The 17,236-nt window shown below is 45.2% G+C and overlaps 1 protein-coding gene across 30 annotated transcripts in view; it reads right to left on the bottom strand.

Moving 5' to 3' along the window:
* MAP4K4 (mitogen-activated protein kinase kinase kinase kinase 4) overlaps positions 1-17,236 on the bottom strand; it is a 174,866-nt gene that overhangs the window by 52,864 nt on the left and 104,766 nt on the right. For all 30 annotated transcript variants that reach the window (XM_086610155.1, XM_086610189.1, XM_086610147.1 and 27 more), the window contains 4 exons: positions 7,150-7,275; positions 6,242-6,352; positions 3,282-3,372; positions 377-507 (listed from right to left, as the gene is read on the bottom strand). In XM_086610155.1, coding sequence (XP_086466281.1) covers positions 377-507; positions 3,282-3,372; positions 6,242-6,352; positions 7,150-7,275 — 459 coding nt within the window. The remainder of the gene's footprint in view (positions 1-376; positions 508-3,281; positions 3,373-6,241; positions 6,353-7,149; positions 7,276-17,236) is intronic.

Raw genomic sequence — 17,236 nt, 5'->3', positions numbered from 1 at the left:
GGTTACTACAATAACTGGGACATAGTCTAACACAATTTAAAGTACAATCATTATACAAATTGAGAACACCAGAGTTTCCAGTTAAACTCTTTTTTGCCTTCTCTAAGCATCTACAGCACACAGAAGTCCTACTCCTCATGTCTCGAAGCTATGACAATACAAGTAATGGCAATTGTTAAAGGTCACAGTTTGGCAGTGACCCATACCTTGTACTCCTGTAATAAGTATATACCTACACAAAATAATATTACTCCTACAAAGCCTAAGAAGTCTCAAAAACTGCCATCATTCATAGACACTCATACTACAAGTGTAGAGTTTTTGTATGTTGGGTTGTTGTTTTTTTTTTTTTTTCCTGTGAACAGGATTCTCTTACTCTGTAATCATACGTAGCATCTGGATTTTCATCACAGGCAATAACTTCTGGAGCCATCCAGTACGGAGTTCCAATAAAAGTGTTTCTCCTGCCAACTGTCCTGTCCAGCTGAGCGCTCACACCAAAATCCACTGCGGGTGGGAAAAGAGTAAAATAAATTAAGAGGGGAAAAATAATGCAGTGATTACTTTTGTAAGGTGATTTGCAAATAAACCCCTGTGGATGTTACATGTGGGAGGATCATGCTGAAGAGAAAGGCAAGTCCTTGTGCTTCACATGCAACCTGCTTGGGCCACAAGCGTCAAGAGACCTGGCAGCGTACAAGCACCTCTTCTGTCCCTCTCACCAGCCTGCCTGTACAGAACGGAGCGTACAGCTGCAAAAATACTGCCTGAGAGGCTGAGGAAGGGCTATCTCCTTCCCGAATGGTGAAGTCAAACACCTTTGTCTACACAGAGGGAGCTGCTTCCCAAAGGTACCTCTCATGCTATGGGAAAACCACACACGTGAACACATCTCCTTTTCAGCTGTCCACCTTTTTGGCTCTGAAATCTGACAGCAAAAATAACCTGTTGCTCAACAAATCACTCTCTGCTCTAACGCACAGAGCAGATATGTCGATAGAAGCAAAAGATGAAGATTGTTCAAGGGGTACTAGCTTTGAGCACACAGGCCGCAAAAGAGATGCCCATTTCATTAAAGGGCAATTACATTACAAGGGTGTTTTCTTCTCTCCAGCGCTCTCCGCTCAAGACAACAGTGATATATGCCTTTCTATACCAGTAACTGCATCTGCTCTAGGACGGCTGCGTCAGCTTCACTGCATCCATCATCTGAGTGACACTGACAAGACAATCTCGGTGGGAGCAACGGTTTGGGAGCTACCATGTTCCACTTTGGACCAAAAAGAGGAAAGCTCTCCCAAGAGCTTCCTCCTCCAGCAGCCAGGACATCTTCCCATGCCTCGTGCTGCAGGAAGGTGTAATGCAAAACAGAAGGGATGTGGGCTGGGTGGGAGGGCTTCAGCATGGCTCTATATTTAACCAAAAAAAGGTGGCGAATGTAGCGTGATACAAACACAGAAGGTTAAAGTGTGTGGAAACTGGAAGAGACAGATTAGAGAGGAGGAAAAAAGTGTACGTCCACTTGGAAGGGAGATAAGAGGCCAGGGATGAGCACAGTTTTCGGTAGGCATGTGTCATGGTTTGATGCGGGGGGCGGAAGGTTCTGGTGGCAGGAGCTGCCCACCAGATCCGACTCCCATCCCCCTTGGGGCTTGAGCCAATTGGCGCCTCTGCAAATTGCCCTATTTACGTCGGGACAAAGGAACTGGAAAGGTGTGTGCCTTTGCCCAGGATCGAGGAGAGGGGAGAGGGGCACGGCACCCGCTCCCCCGGCTCCCAGCTGGGCGGCTGCCCGCACCGGGCCAGTGCCACTCACTGAGGATAGCAGTGGCGGAGCCGGCTGGGGAACTCGGGAGAGCCCCACTCCCGGGATGCCCGCTGGGCCGAGTTCACCCAGAGAGGACTGAGATCTGAGAGAAACAGCCACACTGACACTAGGTCAGTGAAGATGGAACGAGACAAGGTGTGTCGGAGCTGAGTTTCCCTTGCAACTGGTGGAGAGACGGAAAACGGCCCCTTGCAGCCAAAGGCGGTCCTGGTGGAGCAGAGACCCGCCCATGGAGAAGCCACATCGGAGAAGTGATGCCTGGGCCTGAGGACAGTACGCATCTAGAGTCCGTGGGATGACCCCTGTCGGTGGGGAGGTGCTTTGTTTAAAGGAGATGTCTGAGCCTGAGGACAGTCGTGAAGCATGGGCACAGGTAGAGACGCATTTAAAGTCTGTATAGAGATGCATTTAAAGTCTATATGATGACCCACACCGGAGCAAGTGGCAACAACTCCCTAAGAATCTGAGACTGTGGCAAAGCCCGCACCCGAGCAATCCGATGGGGAAGGATTGCATCCTGCGGGTAGGACTCACGCTGGAGAAGTTTGTGGATTTTCCTTGTGAGTAGGGGATCCACTGGAGCAAGGGAAAATGATGTAAGGACTCCTCCTCCTTTAAGAGAGGAGCGGCAGTAACAACATGGGATGAACTGACCTGCACACCCCCATTCCCTGTCCCCCTGCGCCGCTGAGGGGGGGAGGTAGAGTCGGGAAGAAAAGGAAAGGGGGGTGGAGAGGTATTGTTTTAAGATCTGACCTTGTTTTCTTTTTATCCTTTTAAGTAACTGGTTTTGCTTGTCTTTATTCTTTTAAGTAACTGTTAATAAACTGTTTTGCTTTGAGAAAGCTGAGTCTGTTTTGCCCGGGACCGTGGTTGGTGGGTGCTCCCTCTGTTCTCGTCTCAACCCTCAGTCCTTTTATTACATTTTTCTCCTCTCCACTTTACTGGAGCGAGAGGGTCTGTGTGGAGTTTAGTTGCTGGATTGGCCTAAAACCACAACAGCATGCCAGAGCTGGAACTGCATTTTGAACTTTATGCCATAGTTCCCTTAAGAGTGCTATCCAGATCGTGTTTTTGTGTCCAGAACCTGCACAGCAGGTGTTGTTTTAATTAAAGCCAAATACAAGAGTTACTCCCGTCACTTCCCGAGTCCAGAATAAAGGGAATCGGAACCAACCCAAGTCATGCACGGCTCAGTGGGGGGACACAAAACAATCCCCTCACTAATTCTGGCATGAAAGCCAACATGTTTTAACAAAACACAATGACAACTCGTAGTCCATCCTCCTAAAGAAGGAGGGAAAATATGCAGGACCTTGATCCATATGGAAGCAGTGACAGAGCCCTCACGCTACAGAACATGCTGCACAGCTCCGAGAGTATGAAATCAGTTTGGGAACATCAGAAAACAAAGGCTGAATGGATGCGGAACTGGATCCGTGTGTCTACTTACCGAGTTTCACTTCTGCGTTCTCCGTCAACAACACGTTTTGCCCTTTGATATCCCTGTGAATCACATGATGGGCATGAAGATGTGCCAACCCCTGCATTAAGAGAGGAAGAGAAGGACACTCAGAGTTAGGCTCTTGGTTTAGCAACAGACTAAGCATACTCATCACCCCTACAGCCTGTAACGCGGGGTCTTGGGCTCTTGCTCAGCAGCTGGGTGCAATGGGAGCGGCGGGAGCCTTGTAACCCCAAGCCCCCCACACGGCTTTCGTAACGGAGCAGAGACACAGGCCTCAGGTCATGCACACACTATACCTAAATACAGCCCAATGTCTGCACTGTGTAAACACCTTTCAGCTGCCGCTTGAATAAAGTTCAGCTAGCATAAAGTCTCCGTGCCATGACACTGTAAATGACATTGGTGTCTGTGTACGTCACATCTGACACACACAGGATCACCCAAAATTTAGTCCAGGAAGGGGGTGGAGGGAGAAAGGAAGCAGCACCAACATGCATATTATATGCACCCCTGAGAAGGAGGTGGGAGGGTGATGGACTGACAGTTATGTTTGAGGGTGAGGGATGACTGATGACAAACAAAAGCTCAGCTGCAGAGCTGCAGTTCTCATCTCTAGCCTCCATCAATATGAAGCCAGCTAATTGTTCCTCAGGAAAAGAAAAAAAAACACATACAAAAAAAGCCCCAAAAACATGAGCATTATACTTTCCAAAGGAAACAAAACCTCCTGGCATACGGTGCTTTTTGTTGAGACAGCACCTGGATGCATGCCCCAAAGCGTTAGCCATGTGGAGGGAGGGCTGAGGAAGACATATGTTGCATTTTACTCTCTAATGTAATTGGAAGAACAACAGGCAACCTCTTAGCAACTGCCTGTATTTTGGTTTCTCCTTAGCTCTCTGCTCGGAAAATTGTAGTCTCCAGTAGGATCGTCTTGCCTCTTCGTGTTGCCCTCACAGGCTTTTAATGTTTTATGAAAAATAAAGAAATAGAACCTTTACAGCTGCAAGAGGTTAAGAGAGTAGTGGTTGCTGTAGAGAAATATTTCCTAACACATGTTCTTCATTAAATGATCATTTACCGGTTTGCCTACACAACTATTGGGCTGTTTTCTTTTTTTAAAACAGTTAAATGTTTAACAGTTAATGAGTGTGACAAAAAAAACCCGCCATCCACAGCTCCTCCCCACACGTCACCAGTGAACCAAGCAACTGGCTGATGTCCCCAAGACCCTTTGCTGGCTGCTAATGCTAAGTGTGGTCTTATTTGTCGCAGGAACGTAGGCTTCTCCACAGCTTCACACAGGATACTTTTTAAAGCCTTGTGCTACACTGACCCAGCCAGAGAGATAATCGTCTGTTCTCTCCAGAGTACCATCTAACCTTACTGAAAAAACACATTTGGGTTTGTGAAGGGCTAGAAGGAGACAGAGGTGCATGTCTCCATTCTTCTGCAGTCCCAGGCCCCTCCAACTATGCAGGGATCCACTGGGTAGACCCTCACCTGTGTCTCCACTTGCACCAATCTTTGGCACTTCAGCTCCTTTTAACTTTCTATTACACAATCTCTCTCCTCCATCTCTTACAAACTTGGTGTGGAATCAGATTTTACAATGGGAGTTTAGCATTCCTTTTTTCCAGATATTCCAGTTCCTGCTAGCAAACAATTAAGGCTCCTTTTGCCAATCTCCCACAAGAATGAGAAAACAGCTTCTACCTGACTCTTTTCTGAGGTAAATGATTTTTCCCTCTCCTCAGCAAGTGTGCCTACCACCTTACCTGAGGAAAACCCAGGATAAATGCAACATAGCATGTGGTACCTCCAAGGTCACACAGTTGTCAAATCACACCTAAGTTCAGTCCTGCAAAAGTTAGCTGTCCTCATATTAAAGCACGCTATCCATTTGTTTTGAAATGTAGCCATCAGTAGGTATTCAACTTTTCTTCTCCCTCATAAACAACTTAAAATGTGTCAGCCCGAACGCCAGCAGCCAGACTCTCTCCTAGCATTTAGAACTAGAGCAAGAGACCAGAGTCATACGTCTCCCTCCCTCCCCATCTTAAAAATCGCCAAGGCAGAGCAAATGTGTAACACAGACAACAGCAGCATTGATTGACGCAAGAGCCACTGGTGGTTTCCTTTAACATAAAGCCCTTCAGAACTTCATTTTTGATGAGGCAACTGCACAAACATACTGTGTAGTGGTATGAGTAGGAGGCAATTTGTTTCACAAAGAAGCACGAGGAAAACCATACCAGATTTACTTAGCACAGCAAACACATGCCAATTCAAAAAGCACTTAAACTGTACCAACTGGAAATTAAATACGAAGAGTAATTAGTTAAAGCTTCAGTTTTAGAAAAACTGGTAAGTGGCATCCCTCTTCCTGTGAAACTTTTGCAGCGGTGCTAGCACTCTACAGTACACAGCCACATACACAGAGGCTGCTTGCTCTAGATAAGACTGCAGGAATATACAATATGCAAGCACATCGCAGCACAGAAGTCCTGAGTGCTCGTCTGAGCCAACAACTCTCTTCCTCCACAGACTTGATTAAGAGCAGAGAAAGACGGCTGCAAACACATTTGGAAAAGCCCATTCCACACCCTATTCCGTTACGACACTGTTACAACCACAAGCTTCTCAACAACAGTGTCTTATGGACACCATTTCACAGCTTCTACAATAGGTAAGGTCACCAGTTCTTCTGCTGGCTTCCCATGACTAAAAATCGCTATTTTCTGCAAGGCTGCTGTTACAATACAGTACAACTCACACTGAGTTAAATGATGTGGAGCAGACACCTATCTGCCCCTACGCACTCTCCAAGTGATGACATGGCTAATGGGATTGATCAGAAACAGCTTCTTGCAAAATCTCAAGCTAGGCTACATCTCTGTAAGGCTCCTTCTGTGTTTTCAAGCGGAGCAGGCTATTTTCCTTACCCGGAGAATCTCTCTGGAGATATATGCTATCCAGTCTTCTTTCAGAGTATTCCCTTTCGTGTTCTTCACAAGGTCTGTGATAGAGCCTGCTCCACAAAACTCCATAACAAGCTGAAAAACATACAACCAGCATCAAACAACAGTTCCTGGCTCTATAGCAAAGCAAAATAATCAGGTTGCAGCATTGATTTGGGAAACCTTCGTGAAGCAGAGAACATAATTTATTTTACATCTCTGCCTGGAAAATGGATTCAAACCAAATGTCTCCAGTGTGTGTCAGACATATATGGAACATGTCTCACATCAGTTTCCACATTTTCAAGGACTGATTTAATCACTGTAATTTAATGCTGAGAATCTGGATTTGCTCAGCTATGCAAAATGCATTAGCAGCAACAGGACTACAAGCACATCCAATGCTGAAGGAATCAAACTGATCACACCATTGCAACACATCTTGTTTTTTAACTCCTATTTATTTATGAAAGAACATGCACTGATGTCTGTACTCTGCCATTTCAATCCCAAACTTCAATCCTCCAGAGGGTGTACATGAGGTGGGATGAGAAATGTAACGGGTACAATTTTCAAGTGCAGCTTTCTTTTTACAACCATACATTCTTACTGCTCAGCTCATCTGCCTTGTTCCCATGAAACATGTTACAATCCATCTGGGAAATGGGGGGAAAAAAAAATTACTGAAAGAGCAAATCCATTGCTAATAGCAATTCTTGGTTCAGCCATCCTCTTAAGGATGCATGACTAGCCTATGTGATTCACTTAGCTATCTGTTCAGGCAAGCACCAAATTCTATTAGTTTGTCTTTCCATAATGCAATATTTCTGTCATTCTCAAACTATATCCAAAAAGGAAAGGCTTATGAACATGCTTGAGAAATATCTGCTTACCCACAGTTGGTCGTCATGTCCTGGAGGACTTTTCTTAATAAAAGCACCATAATAAGTTGCAATATTTCTATGATGAGAATATTTCTTAAGCATATTAATCTCCAGTTTGATTTCTTCTTCTTCATCCTTTGGGAAAACAAAACAAAACAAAAAAATGTTTGATACACCATGTGCATTATTTATTTCCTCTTCTCTTTCACACAAGTAGATTTCTAAAAAGTTCAATTTATACCAGCATCATGCTCAGTAAACACATCCCATGTTCGTGCCATCAAAATCCTGTTTAAATCTGTCTGAAACAGACCTTTACTTTCCCAAGTTTTCAGCAGGAGCAAAAGAGCAAACAAAGGATGAGCTGGACTTCATCAAACCATGGACCAGGACAGGATCTGTTAAAAAACCCTATACTTGTAATATCTCAAGCTAATACATAGCTAGTAGGCTTTTATTCTACATAACCCAAGAACTAGAAAACTGGAAAAATCTGTGAATTTACGACAGAGGATTATTATTTCCATTTTCCTCATTTTTTGTCTTTTAATTTTGAAAATTGCAACCAGTTCTATTTAAATGCCAGGCAGCAGCTCAGCGCAGCCAGCTGCTGAAGTGGGCCCTCCGAGGTGGGTCCCCCCAAGGTGGGGATCACAGGGTCCCATCTCGGTACCAGCATGGGAATGGCGCAGGAAAGCAGTGGCGGAGATCAGGAATTCCCCTGGCTGCGCGGACAAGGCGTTCGCCTCAAGCGCAAGTTTCCGCCTGCTCCTCCTCCATCTGTCTCTGTGGAGGAAGAGCAAGTGCATAAGGAAGAGAGGGCTGGGAGCCTGGGCAGTAAACAGGATGCTGGGACACAAAGGTGGAGGAAGGATTTCCCCCTGGCTCTGCCTGCCTCAGCGAGGTGCCAAGCAGAGAGCAGCTCAGGTGAAGGGAGGTCGTCCCTTCAAAGAGCTGAAATGGGCAATGCTATGCAACAGCTCCTTAAAACCACCCACAACTGGCTTTTGAAGTGACAGTAGGGCGTGTTGCATGGAAGGATCCACGCAGGCACGCTTTGAGATGATGCCTGAGCAGGCAGCCAGCAGATATAGTAGAAGAAGGAGCAGGCACCATCCCACCACCAACGCGCTCCCCCAGCTCTCTCACCACACTTAGGCAGTGGGTGATCTAGCACCTCTCAAGGCAACAAATGAAAAGGCAGCTGGTTTACCCCTTTAGGCACAATCTTTATAGCCTCCTCAACTTTCTAGCCTTAGATATCTAGGGGGAAAATGTCTACCTTAAATTGATTCCAGGAAGAAACCGAAAACCCTGTTCCCTAGGGTGGCAGGCTGATGGAAACGGCAGCATGTATTTTGATTATCCTGTAACGTTAAAGCTGATTACACGAGAAAATTTTAAGCCTTAAACTTCCTTGCAATTTGCACCACGCTGGCAATCAAATATCCTATTCACGACATATGCAGATGTTAATACTAAGTACACGTTAACTATTTATACACACTGGTATGCACGGCTTCAGCAAAAGAAACCACTCTATGCTACAGAGCAAACAATTATTCCAAATACACTAACAGTGGGATGCAGTGCTTACTTGTAAATTATTATGAGAGAATTCCCAAAATGCACTAGGGATAAACTATTCTTAAATCTTCTCATGACGCATCTTAAAGTAAAATACTGTGTATTTCTGGAACACTGAACAAAATAGTAAAATAATCTTGTAAATCAAAGTTCCCAGAGAACAGCAGCCCTGGGAGAAAGTGTTATCAGAACAGCTTGTTGAGCCAAAAGCTAATTCAGTGCTTCCTCAGCTGCTTCTACTGTCCTTGCTGTTGTGTGATTTTATTTAGATCATATGCCAAAAAAAAGAGTAAGAATATATGCCTATACTAGAAACCACACCGAATTTTGAACTTCGGCAAAAAGCTGTAATGGGAGTTTCATTAAACTCAGTGGTTTGGGGCTTAAGCACTGATAGGTTAATAGGTACAATTGGATTAATCTGGTATTTTGTAGTGTCTTTTTATATAAAAATTATTTCCTACACTCAGCATGGGAACACAACAGCTTTCACGATACAATGGGCAGGATGTTCTAAAGATTGTTCACGTTTATCTATTGTAACAACAGCCAAAATGACAATTACACAGGATCTATTTCTGAAAAATAAAGCAATTAAAAAAAACTCACACCAAAGAACAAACAACAACAAAAAAAGGGCACACACAGACCCAGCAGACTGCAGGCAGTTATTGCTCTTTCAGTTTTTCCTTGTGGCTGTGTCAAAACACCTGCTCGATGGCCTGCAGCAAGCCCAAGGAATCTCCCTTAACTAAGGCTAATGATGGTCCTAAACTCCTATTTCAGCTGTCATTGCACATTTGTCCGTGACACAAATAGCGTCTCACCTACAGTTCAATCAGTCCAAATTCCAGCCTAGAAAAATAAATGGATTCAGTAATTCTCATCAGGCTTTGGAGGACTCTACTTATTTAGTATGGATCGATAACTCCCTGGCACAAAATCCTGAAGACTTTGTGGCAACAGGAACTATCATGAGGATTAATCAGCACAGAGAAGGCTGCAGTACCACTGTGGTAGAGCAATTGGTGTAAGATTAAAAAAAAAAATAAAACAAATAATAAAAAAAAGGTGGCCAAAGCAAAATTGTTCTGTTCCAGATTGAGGAACCCTTTTTTCCATGGTACAAGTGATTTCATCCCAACGTGGACATCTGAAAGTGGCCAAACAACGTGCACCATACTGGTGTTTATTTCTCCCCACTAACTACAAAAGGAGGATGAGGTCATTAGCCAAGATCCAGACACCAATCTTGCAGATGTCTCGCATCAGGCGAGATGAATCCCACCCAAAAATCTCACCGGATAAGACTGTTTCCGCACAGGTCTCCCTATGGACACATGCGCCGCATGGAGGGCAAGCTGCAGCCTGCAGCGGGGATCCTCCTGGGCAGAGGGAGGTGTTTCAGCGGCCGTCCTGGGATTTGGAGGCGCAAGTCGGCCTCAGGGATGGAAGGTCCCTCGCCTGCACCTGACAACGTGCGCGCCGCACCACCGCCACTAACAGTCCCTCTGTTTGCTGAGGCACCAGGATCACAAAAGGGGAAAATTAAAACTGATTGTGGCGAGAGACTGCCATTCTCATGAAGGAATACAAAAGTACATCCTTATTTCTTGGAGGAGAGAGGCAGCTGGTGAGCCCTTCCTAGTGATTTTATGCAGCTGGCATCAATTACCACTTTAATCCATTATCTGTGGATACAAACTCCCATTGAAACCTTCTTTGTCTGGCCTGTGATGGGGCTGGTGTAAGTGTTTTATACTTACACATTTACTGTCTGTTTGTGACAGCGTGTCTGATTACCAGTAATTTTTGCAGTAAGCTATACTTTTGCAAGACTCACGTGGTTAAATCAAGCCTGGAGAGGCTTTCCTCTCCCTTTCCATGTGTTTCCCTTCAGAGATTAAATGGACATGTCAGCATCTCTAGGGACTTCTAACCGCAACGCTGTTTGATCAAAATGGCTTTGCCTGTAAGATTAAAAACCACATCTGATGCCCGCGCAGAAATCCACCTGTGTATGCTCCGATCATTTCTAACCATTCAAATTAGCACATTAAAAATAAAACCGGGCATGTTACCTCCAAGCATGCCACCAAGAGGCACCCAATCAGTTTGCTTAGGGCTGTAGCACAAAAACTCCACACCACTTGCTCTTTCATTCACCATTACACACTAAATATCAGGTTATTTTTCTTTGCACGCAGACAGCAAATCAACGACTTGTTATTCTCACTACATCACCACTTACAAAACTGTGATCATTTAAATATCTGAATGATTTAAGTACATGATCATGGTTGCCACTGGAGTAACTCCCAGTCAAATAAAAGCTACTAGAGCAGATCCATATAAGGAATATTAATCTAGAAAGTTCAATTATGACATTTCAGGGCGTTTTCCAAAGGTAAGCCCCCTGCATCATTATTGCAAGAAAATCCTGCTTATTTATACGAATTCTTAGAAGCTGAATTCAGAAACACTTTGCTGGACATTGTGGTAGGGAGGGAGAAGGATGGAACTGCAGCTCTAGAAGTGCCAGAATATAGGGAGGATATAGCCAAAGGAAAAGAAAAATCACTCCGTTCCTGCCCCGTTTTTATATACTTCCCTAAACACTGTTGTCTAGGTGCCTCAGGAGACCAAGCAAAACAGTCTCTATCTGGCCCAGCACTGCAACACGTACGAGACCCCTATGAGAATCTGTCTCTGAGAAACAGATCCAGGGGGAGAAAGAGGGGAATAATACTGTTTCCCAAGCTTTATAGCACAAGAAAATTAGTTCAGGAGCTAAATAAAAAATAAATAAAACAACGAACAAAAAAAACCAAAACACCTAAAGGTACAGTGAGGTAGTATCCCAGGGCATGTAAGCAGTAACTTTCCATCCACATCCTCTGGGTGGAAGAGCTGCCTGACCACTGCTCTTTGCTAGCTGTTGATTCTGCCCTCTCCAGCTCGGGGAAGAGAAATTCAGGACAATTTCAGGAGATTTTCTTTACCTTAGTAGTACGATGAGGAGAAACGTGAATGAGGAAGCACAGCCAAGCAAGGATAAAGCAAGACAACATTCTGTGACGAAGGTAAGAGTAAGTTTAGCTATCACACCAGATGGTATATACACTGCCCTAAATCAGCTTGCAGAGGAATACAAATGGGTCCCTTCAGTAATTTTCCTTTCTGATTTAAGAAATGAGACACTGACAAATGTCAACTCTCCCTGCACAAACAGCAGCCAGTGATTTTTAAGCTACAACCAAGTGTTTTAAGAATTGACACCACTCCCCAACAGCAGAAAGTCAAACACGCAGGCAAAAGGGGATGGGAAAAGGGAAGCCTCCAAGTCTCCTTTCCTTTGCTTTCCTCCGCACCGCCCCCAAAGCTCTGCCTGCCTATACCCAGGGAGCTGCACTGCCTGGAGAACAGCGGCTGGCAACGCTCTACTGAGCTTTCGGAGTAAGCTGAGCTGCTGAGGATCGCCAGCTCCAGTGGTGGCTTCCAGGATCTGGGAATCTTTAAATCATGGGATAGCTGAGATCTGTGTAGAGGGGCAGGCAGCAGCCCCAGCCCGGTGCTAGGAGGGGAAAGAGAGTGCTAACCCACGGACGCCCAGGGCGGTGGAAAGTGGTTTGCCTTCAGAGGCACCAGAACCACGGTGACTTGGCCTTTCTTTCATCATCTTCCCCTGACACACAAGTTGAAGAAAAACAGGAGAAGTCCACAAGAAACCCACTTTATTTTTCTTTCCGCTTCCTCTCACTTTTCATTCTTGCTCTCCATCCACATAAAAAATAAATTTAAAAAAAGCCCTAAAAGGCACCAAACGCAAACAAAAATCTTCCTGGATAAATCACGACACCAACTTTTGCAAACCACCATTCTGCTTGTGTATCACATCCTCCCTCCTCCCCGCACCCCAGACCTGGCCAGCATCCATTCAGAGCTGAATTTGTCCAGGACAGGGAAAGTCTGAATAGTGCCTAGCACAATAGGTGACCTTTTCTGGTGCTGGAATCCATAATACACACACTCATTAATAAAGTTCTCACACACGAGGGAGATGTTTTGGCGAGAAGAGTTGGGGCAGTACTGCACACAGCACAGTATTTGAACCGGGAGCTGGGGCGCTGCCTCCAAGCTGGGAAGGAGATTGTAATTTTGGGAGGAACCTAACCACAAGAGCCATGAGACTCCGAGCGCCAGGCAAGTCCCTGCCAGCGCCTGCCAAGGTAGGAAGTTTGTGTAAAGCAGAGCAGCTTGCAGTGCGGAGAGCACAACGTGGAGAAACACAATCCTCTCCAACACCACAACTGAGTGTCAGAATTGGGAATGTGATATAAAATAGTTCTTAAAAGAAAATACCAAACACAGGCTTCTTGGGAGGGAAAGCCTAAACTGTTTAAAAGAAAAGACTTTAATCAAGACGTGCAGTAAATATTTAACAAGTCCATATACAGTCCCTCCTAAATCTTAACATACAAGAGCCTCCAACTTTCTTATTACATCCCATCTTTCTTTAGAGTTTTACAGAGCATTTGAGCTTTATTACCCTCAAGCTAAAGACCTCATACAAGTTTATTTCACTTCTGTCTCTCTCCTCTGTTACCTCCTCACCTCCAGCATTCACTGTGCTTGTCCCACTTCACGTGCAAGGTCTCTCACAGACCCCTCACCCACAGACTCTTCCCATCTTGGCATCAGCACATTCGTTGCTCTGGATCGTCCTTCAAGCCCTTCCCAAATGCGCTTGTTCAAAGGCCCTTATGAAAAAGCATCTGTCACACCACGCACTCAGTGATGCTGAAGGAGAACTGGACATCCAGCAAGCAGTAGCATGGGCGGCGAGCATCGCCCCACCACCCCACGCTGTGAGGGTGCCTCTCAGACTTTGCCCCTTGTCCACATATGCAGCCCATGCAGACAACGGGCTTTACCATTTGCCAGCTTCCTGGAGCTCATCTTGTCACCAAGAGCTGCCCACCAGCCTCCAAGCCGCTCCCACCACCGGCACAGAGCCACGCTGCCAGAAGGAGCAGACCAGCAACACTCTGCTCAGGCAGAGCGATCACAGAAGACGGCTGTGATGCTTTTTCAAGGGTCAGAAAAACCTTAGTTTTGTGAGAACTGACTGGCAGAACAGGGCTGTCCTTATGACCACGTTCGGTTACCTTCAGTGGCAAGATTTCATCAAGCAGGTTAGAAACACACTCCCCAACACATGCAAAACAGAGGCTGCTTTGTCTTCCCTTGGCACAACACCCTCTCTACTGCGTGCTAAAGGCACCATCTGAAACAAGAGAGAAAATGAGCCAAATTGTTCTCAACGGTGCCATCGCTGAGGCTGCAGCCGTAAAGTAACAATTAAGTTAACTAGACAAAAAAAGCAGGAGGGAGGGATAGCTCTTAAGCAGGGTCCAAGCACTGCCCGAAGAAGCCTGTGTAGCAGCATTGTGCAGGCACAGGAGATGGAATCACGTGCAGGCAGGAAGGAGCCAAAAACCACGTGAAGACAATACTTGTCTGTTGTCTCCCCCCAAACTGCCTCCTCTGCCGATCCCTCCGACAACAATATTTTCTTTCTTGTCTCGTGTGCCCCTGGCGCCTTCGCTGGTCACTCAACGAGCTGCGATGAAGGCACAGAGATTGCACCACTGCTGACCTCCCCCAGTAAAACCTCAGGACATCATGAGGCTTTTCCGAAGACAACCGAGAGAGAAACCTCCTAAGGGCAAATCCCTTCAACCGATTCCAAGGGTAGTGCCTTGATCCCGGTCATGATCACTTAAAAGAGTTTCCTGCTCAGATTGCGTGTTTATCCCAGCTATACAATTCAACTGTCCATCCTCATCAAGCCTAAATTATTTACAAGTTATGCAACAAGCTAGCCTTGTACTGACATCTTCGGAGCTCTCATGAAAGAGGGAATGTTTAGTATCCTACTGCCACTACTATTATTCACACTAAAAAGGCCTGTTGCTATACAACCCTCCATCTAGTCTCATTTTTTTTGTTATCAGAACAAGCCCTTGCTAGCAGATATGAAAAATAAGTCTATGTGTGAAGGAAAGAAAGTAGAACAATTTCCTTCATACCAAGCTCCAGGCTCAGACAATAAGAGGAGGCATAGATGCTAGAGAGAAAACAGGCTTATGCGCAAAGCCAAAAAGTTGCACAGCTCTTCTGCTTCCAATCTCAGTGTGCATTTGATGTCAAGCAAAGCAACATCTCTGGGGGTGACAGAGACCAGGGAGGTGTTTGCCCACTGCTTGGTTCCTGCTCCCCCCTGGGCAGTGTGAAGTCCCTGTATACCACCACTCCCACCTGGAGGGCAGATCTCCTTCCCAAGGAGGACCTACACACAGGTCCTTCTCTGCATGTGCAGTCCAGACACTGCTGGGCCACAGTTTGGACCTGGGAGATGGAAAAGACTTCTGAGTCCTGCAGGTATGATGCAGCTAGAGGGATTCAATGAGAAACTAAAGTTCTAGTTTGAAACTAAAAGCTTTAACTTTGAGGGAAGTGGGCAGAAGACAAACATCTGAGAGAGGAGAGAAAACAAAAGGCTGAAATAACTGAAAGAGCGGATTTCCTGTGTACCAAATGCCACGCTGAAGCTATATTAGCAGAAATTTAAGCTGGGAAGGTAAAATACATTAAAAACGGCAGTTCTGGCATAACACGAATGTTCTTCTAGTACATACGTCATGAAAACCTATAATTACATAAACACACCGATTCACCTCCAGGACAGACTCGTTCAGTGTAAACAGCCTCACACTCCAACCAACCAACAAGTCCAGTAGATGAACAGGGAAGAGGGAGTTATTTACAACCCCTCTTTCATTTTGTACACTGAATGAAACCCAGATGCTAAAAATGAAAGAAAAACTCCCCAACAATTCGTGATCACGAACCCAAAAGCTGTCACCACTCACACCCGAACAGGAACAGAACAAAGGAGAGGAAGGAAAAGTAATCCTACTTCGGCATTTCCTCGGGGCTGTTTCACATAGGATCCTCCATTAAAAAGAGATGGGGCTAGAGAAGTAGCTGACGAGAAATTAAAAAACTCCATCACATGCTGCCATTTCTTTGATGGACAGCGATGGAGGGCTCAGCACTGCTCAGTGTGTAACATCATTTAGGCCAAAAGCAAACACACAGATTTGTGAAGCTGAGGGAGCAGATTGATGATAGTACTTCAAAAATCAATCACATGTTAAAAAACAAAATTAACAATAATGAAAAAAAAAAAGAGAATATGAACAAGCACCACCGCAATTGCCAGCAGTGAGGAGCTGGTGGTCACAAAGGAAGCATCTCGCACTCCTGGGAGACACAGTCCCACCAGTGACCTTCACCCCTCTATGGAATGAGTTCCACCTCAGTTGGACAGACCTGTCCCCTTACAGGCACCTTTCCCCCCAAGCTAAATTGCAGGCACCCAGGGCAGCTACGCTCCAGACTTCAGCATAACCACTACGTGCCTAAAATTAGAATGAATCCATGCTTTGGTCATTGGTAGCATCAACGGTTACAGCCAGCAAACAGATGCTGGAAGACTACAACTTTCATTACCCACTTTGGCTTTTGAACCCTAATCAACTGGTAGGTGGAAGAAGAACTTTGTAACACGCTGCTAATCCTTCAGCTGTCCACATTCTCTAAGTCTTCTTAGGCTTTAATTAAGCAAACTCTCCTCATTAAAATGTTGCGAGTGGTGCAATTTTTCCTTCCAAATATTTAAAACTCCATCTGCAACACTAACAAAGCCCTGCATTTTCTCAGAAAATGAGTACTAAGAAAAACCCTGAAAACAAAATTACTGCATTTTCTTTGCAGTCTACCAATCCACATCTATAAAGTGACAGACTTCACTTAGCCCATTACTACAAAAAATATATTTAACACTTCTTTTCTAAAGTGGTCTACTTCTGTCTGGGGTACACCTGTCAGATGAAACAACATCTAACAGCCATCACACCCCCAAACAGCAAAGGTAATATGTCGGCTTAGGAGCTAATACCCATATTTAACGCCCGTTGTACGTGCTGCTGGTAACCTATGCTGTGTTTTACATCCACAAAAGGAAAAATTCAAATTTTGGGCTATACTACAGCCTCCAAAAAACTCCTTGTAAGCAAGGACTAGTGTGAGATCATGATCTGACTTATTCAACACAAGGTTTCTTTTGTGAAGCAGCCAAAATATGTAAATTACCCAGGAATAAAAGGAATCACCAGATCTGTACATGTGTCTTACAAACACGACTGAATGACACAGTGCGAGTGCACAAGTCCTTACAAGTTTTAATTTCAGGTAATCTTTGCCTAAAGGTTGAACACTTTAGCTCATCTGGTCCAATATGAGTCATCACTCAACCTGCGTCGGTAATCTGCAACCTTCTCCCCTGCCTTACGCACAGAAAGCACTGCAAACGCAAAACGCCAGGCACCGAGAGGGAGGACCCAAGGAGGAATCAAGAGGTTCAAAGGCCCGCTCCTCTCAC

Source organism: Tauraco erythrolophus, chromosome 1, assembly GCF_009769465.1.
Source record: "Tauraco erythrolophus isolate bTauEry1 chromosome 1, bTauEry1.pri, whole genome shotgun sequence".
NCBI lineage: Eukaryota > Metazoa > Chordata > Aves > Musophagiformes > Musophagidae > Tauraco > Tauraco erythrolophus.
Note: the sequence above shows the minus strand (reverse complement) of the source record. Positions and strands in the feature narration are given on the sequence as shown.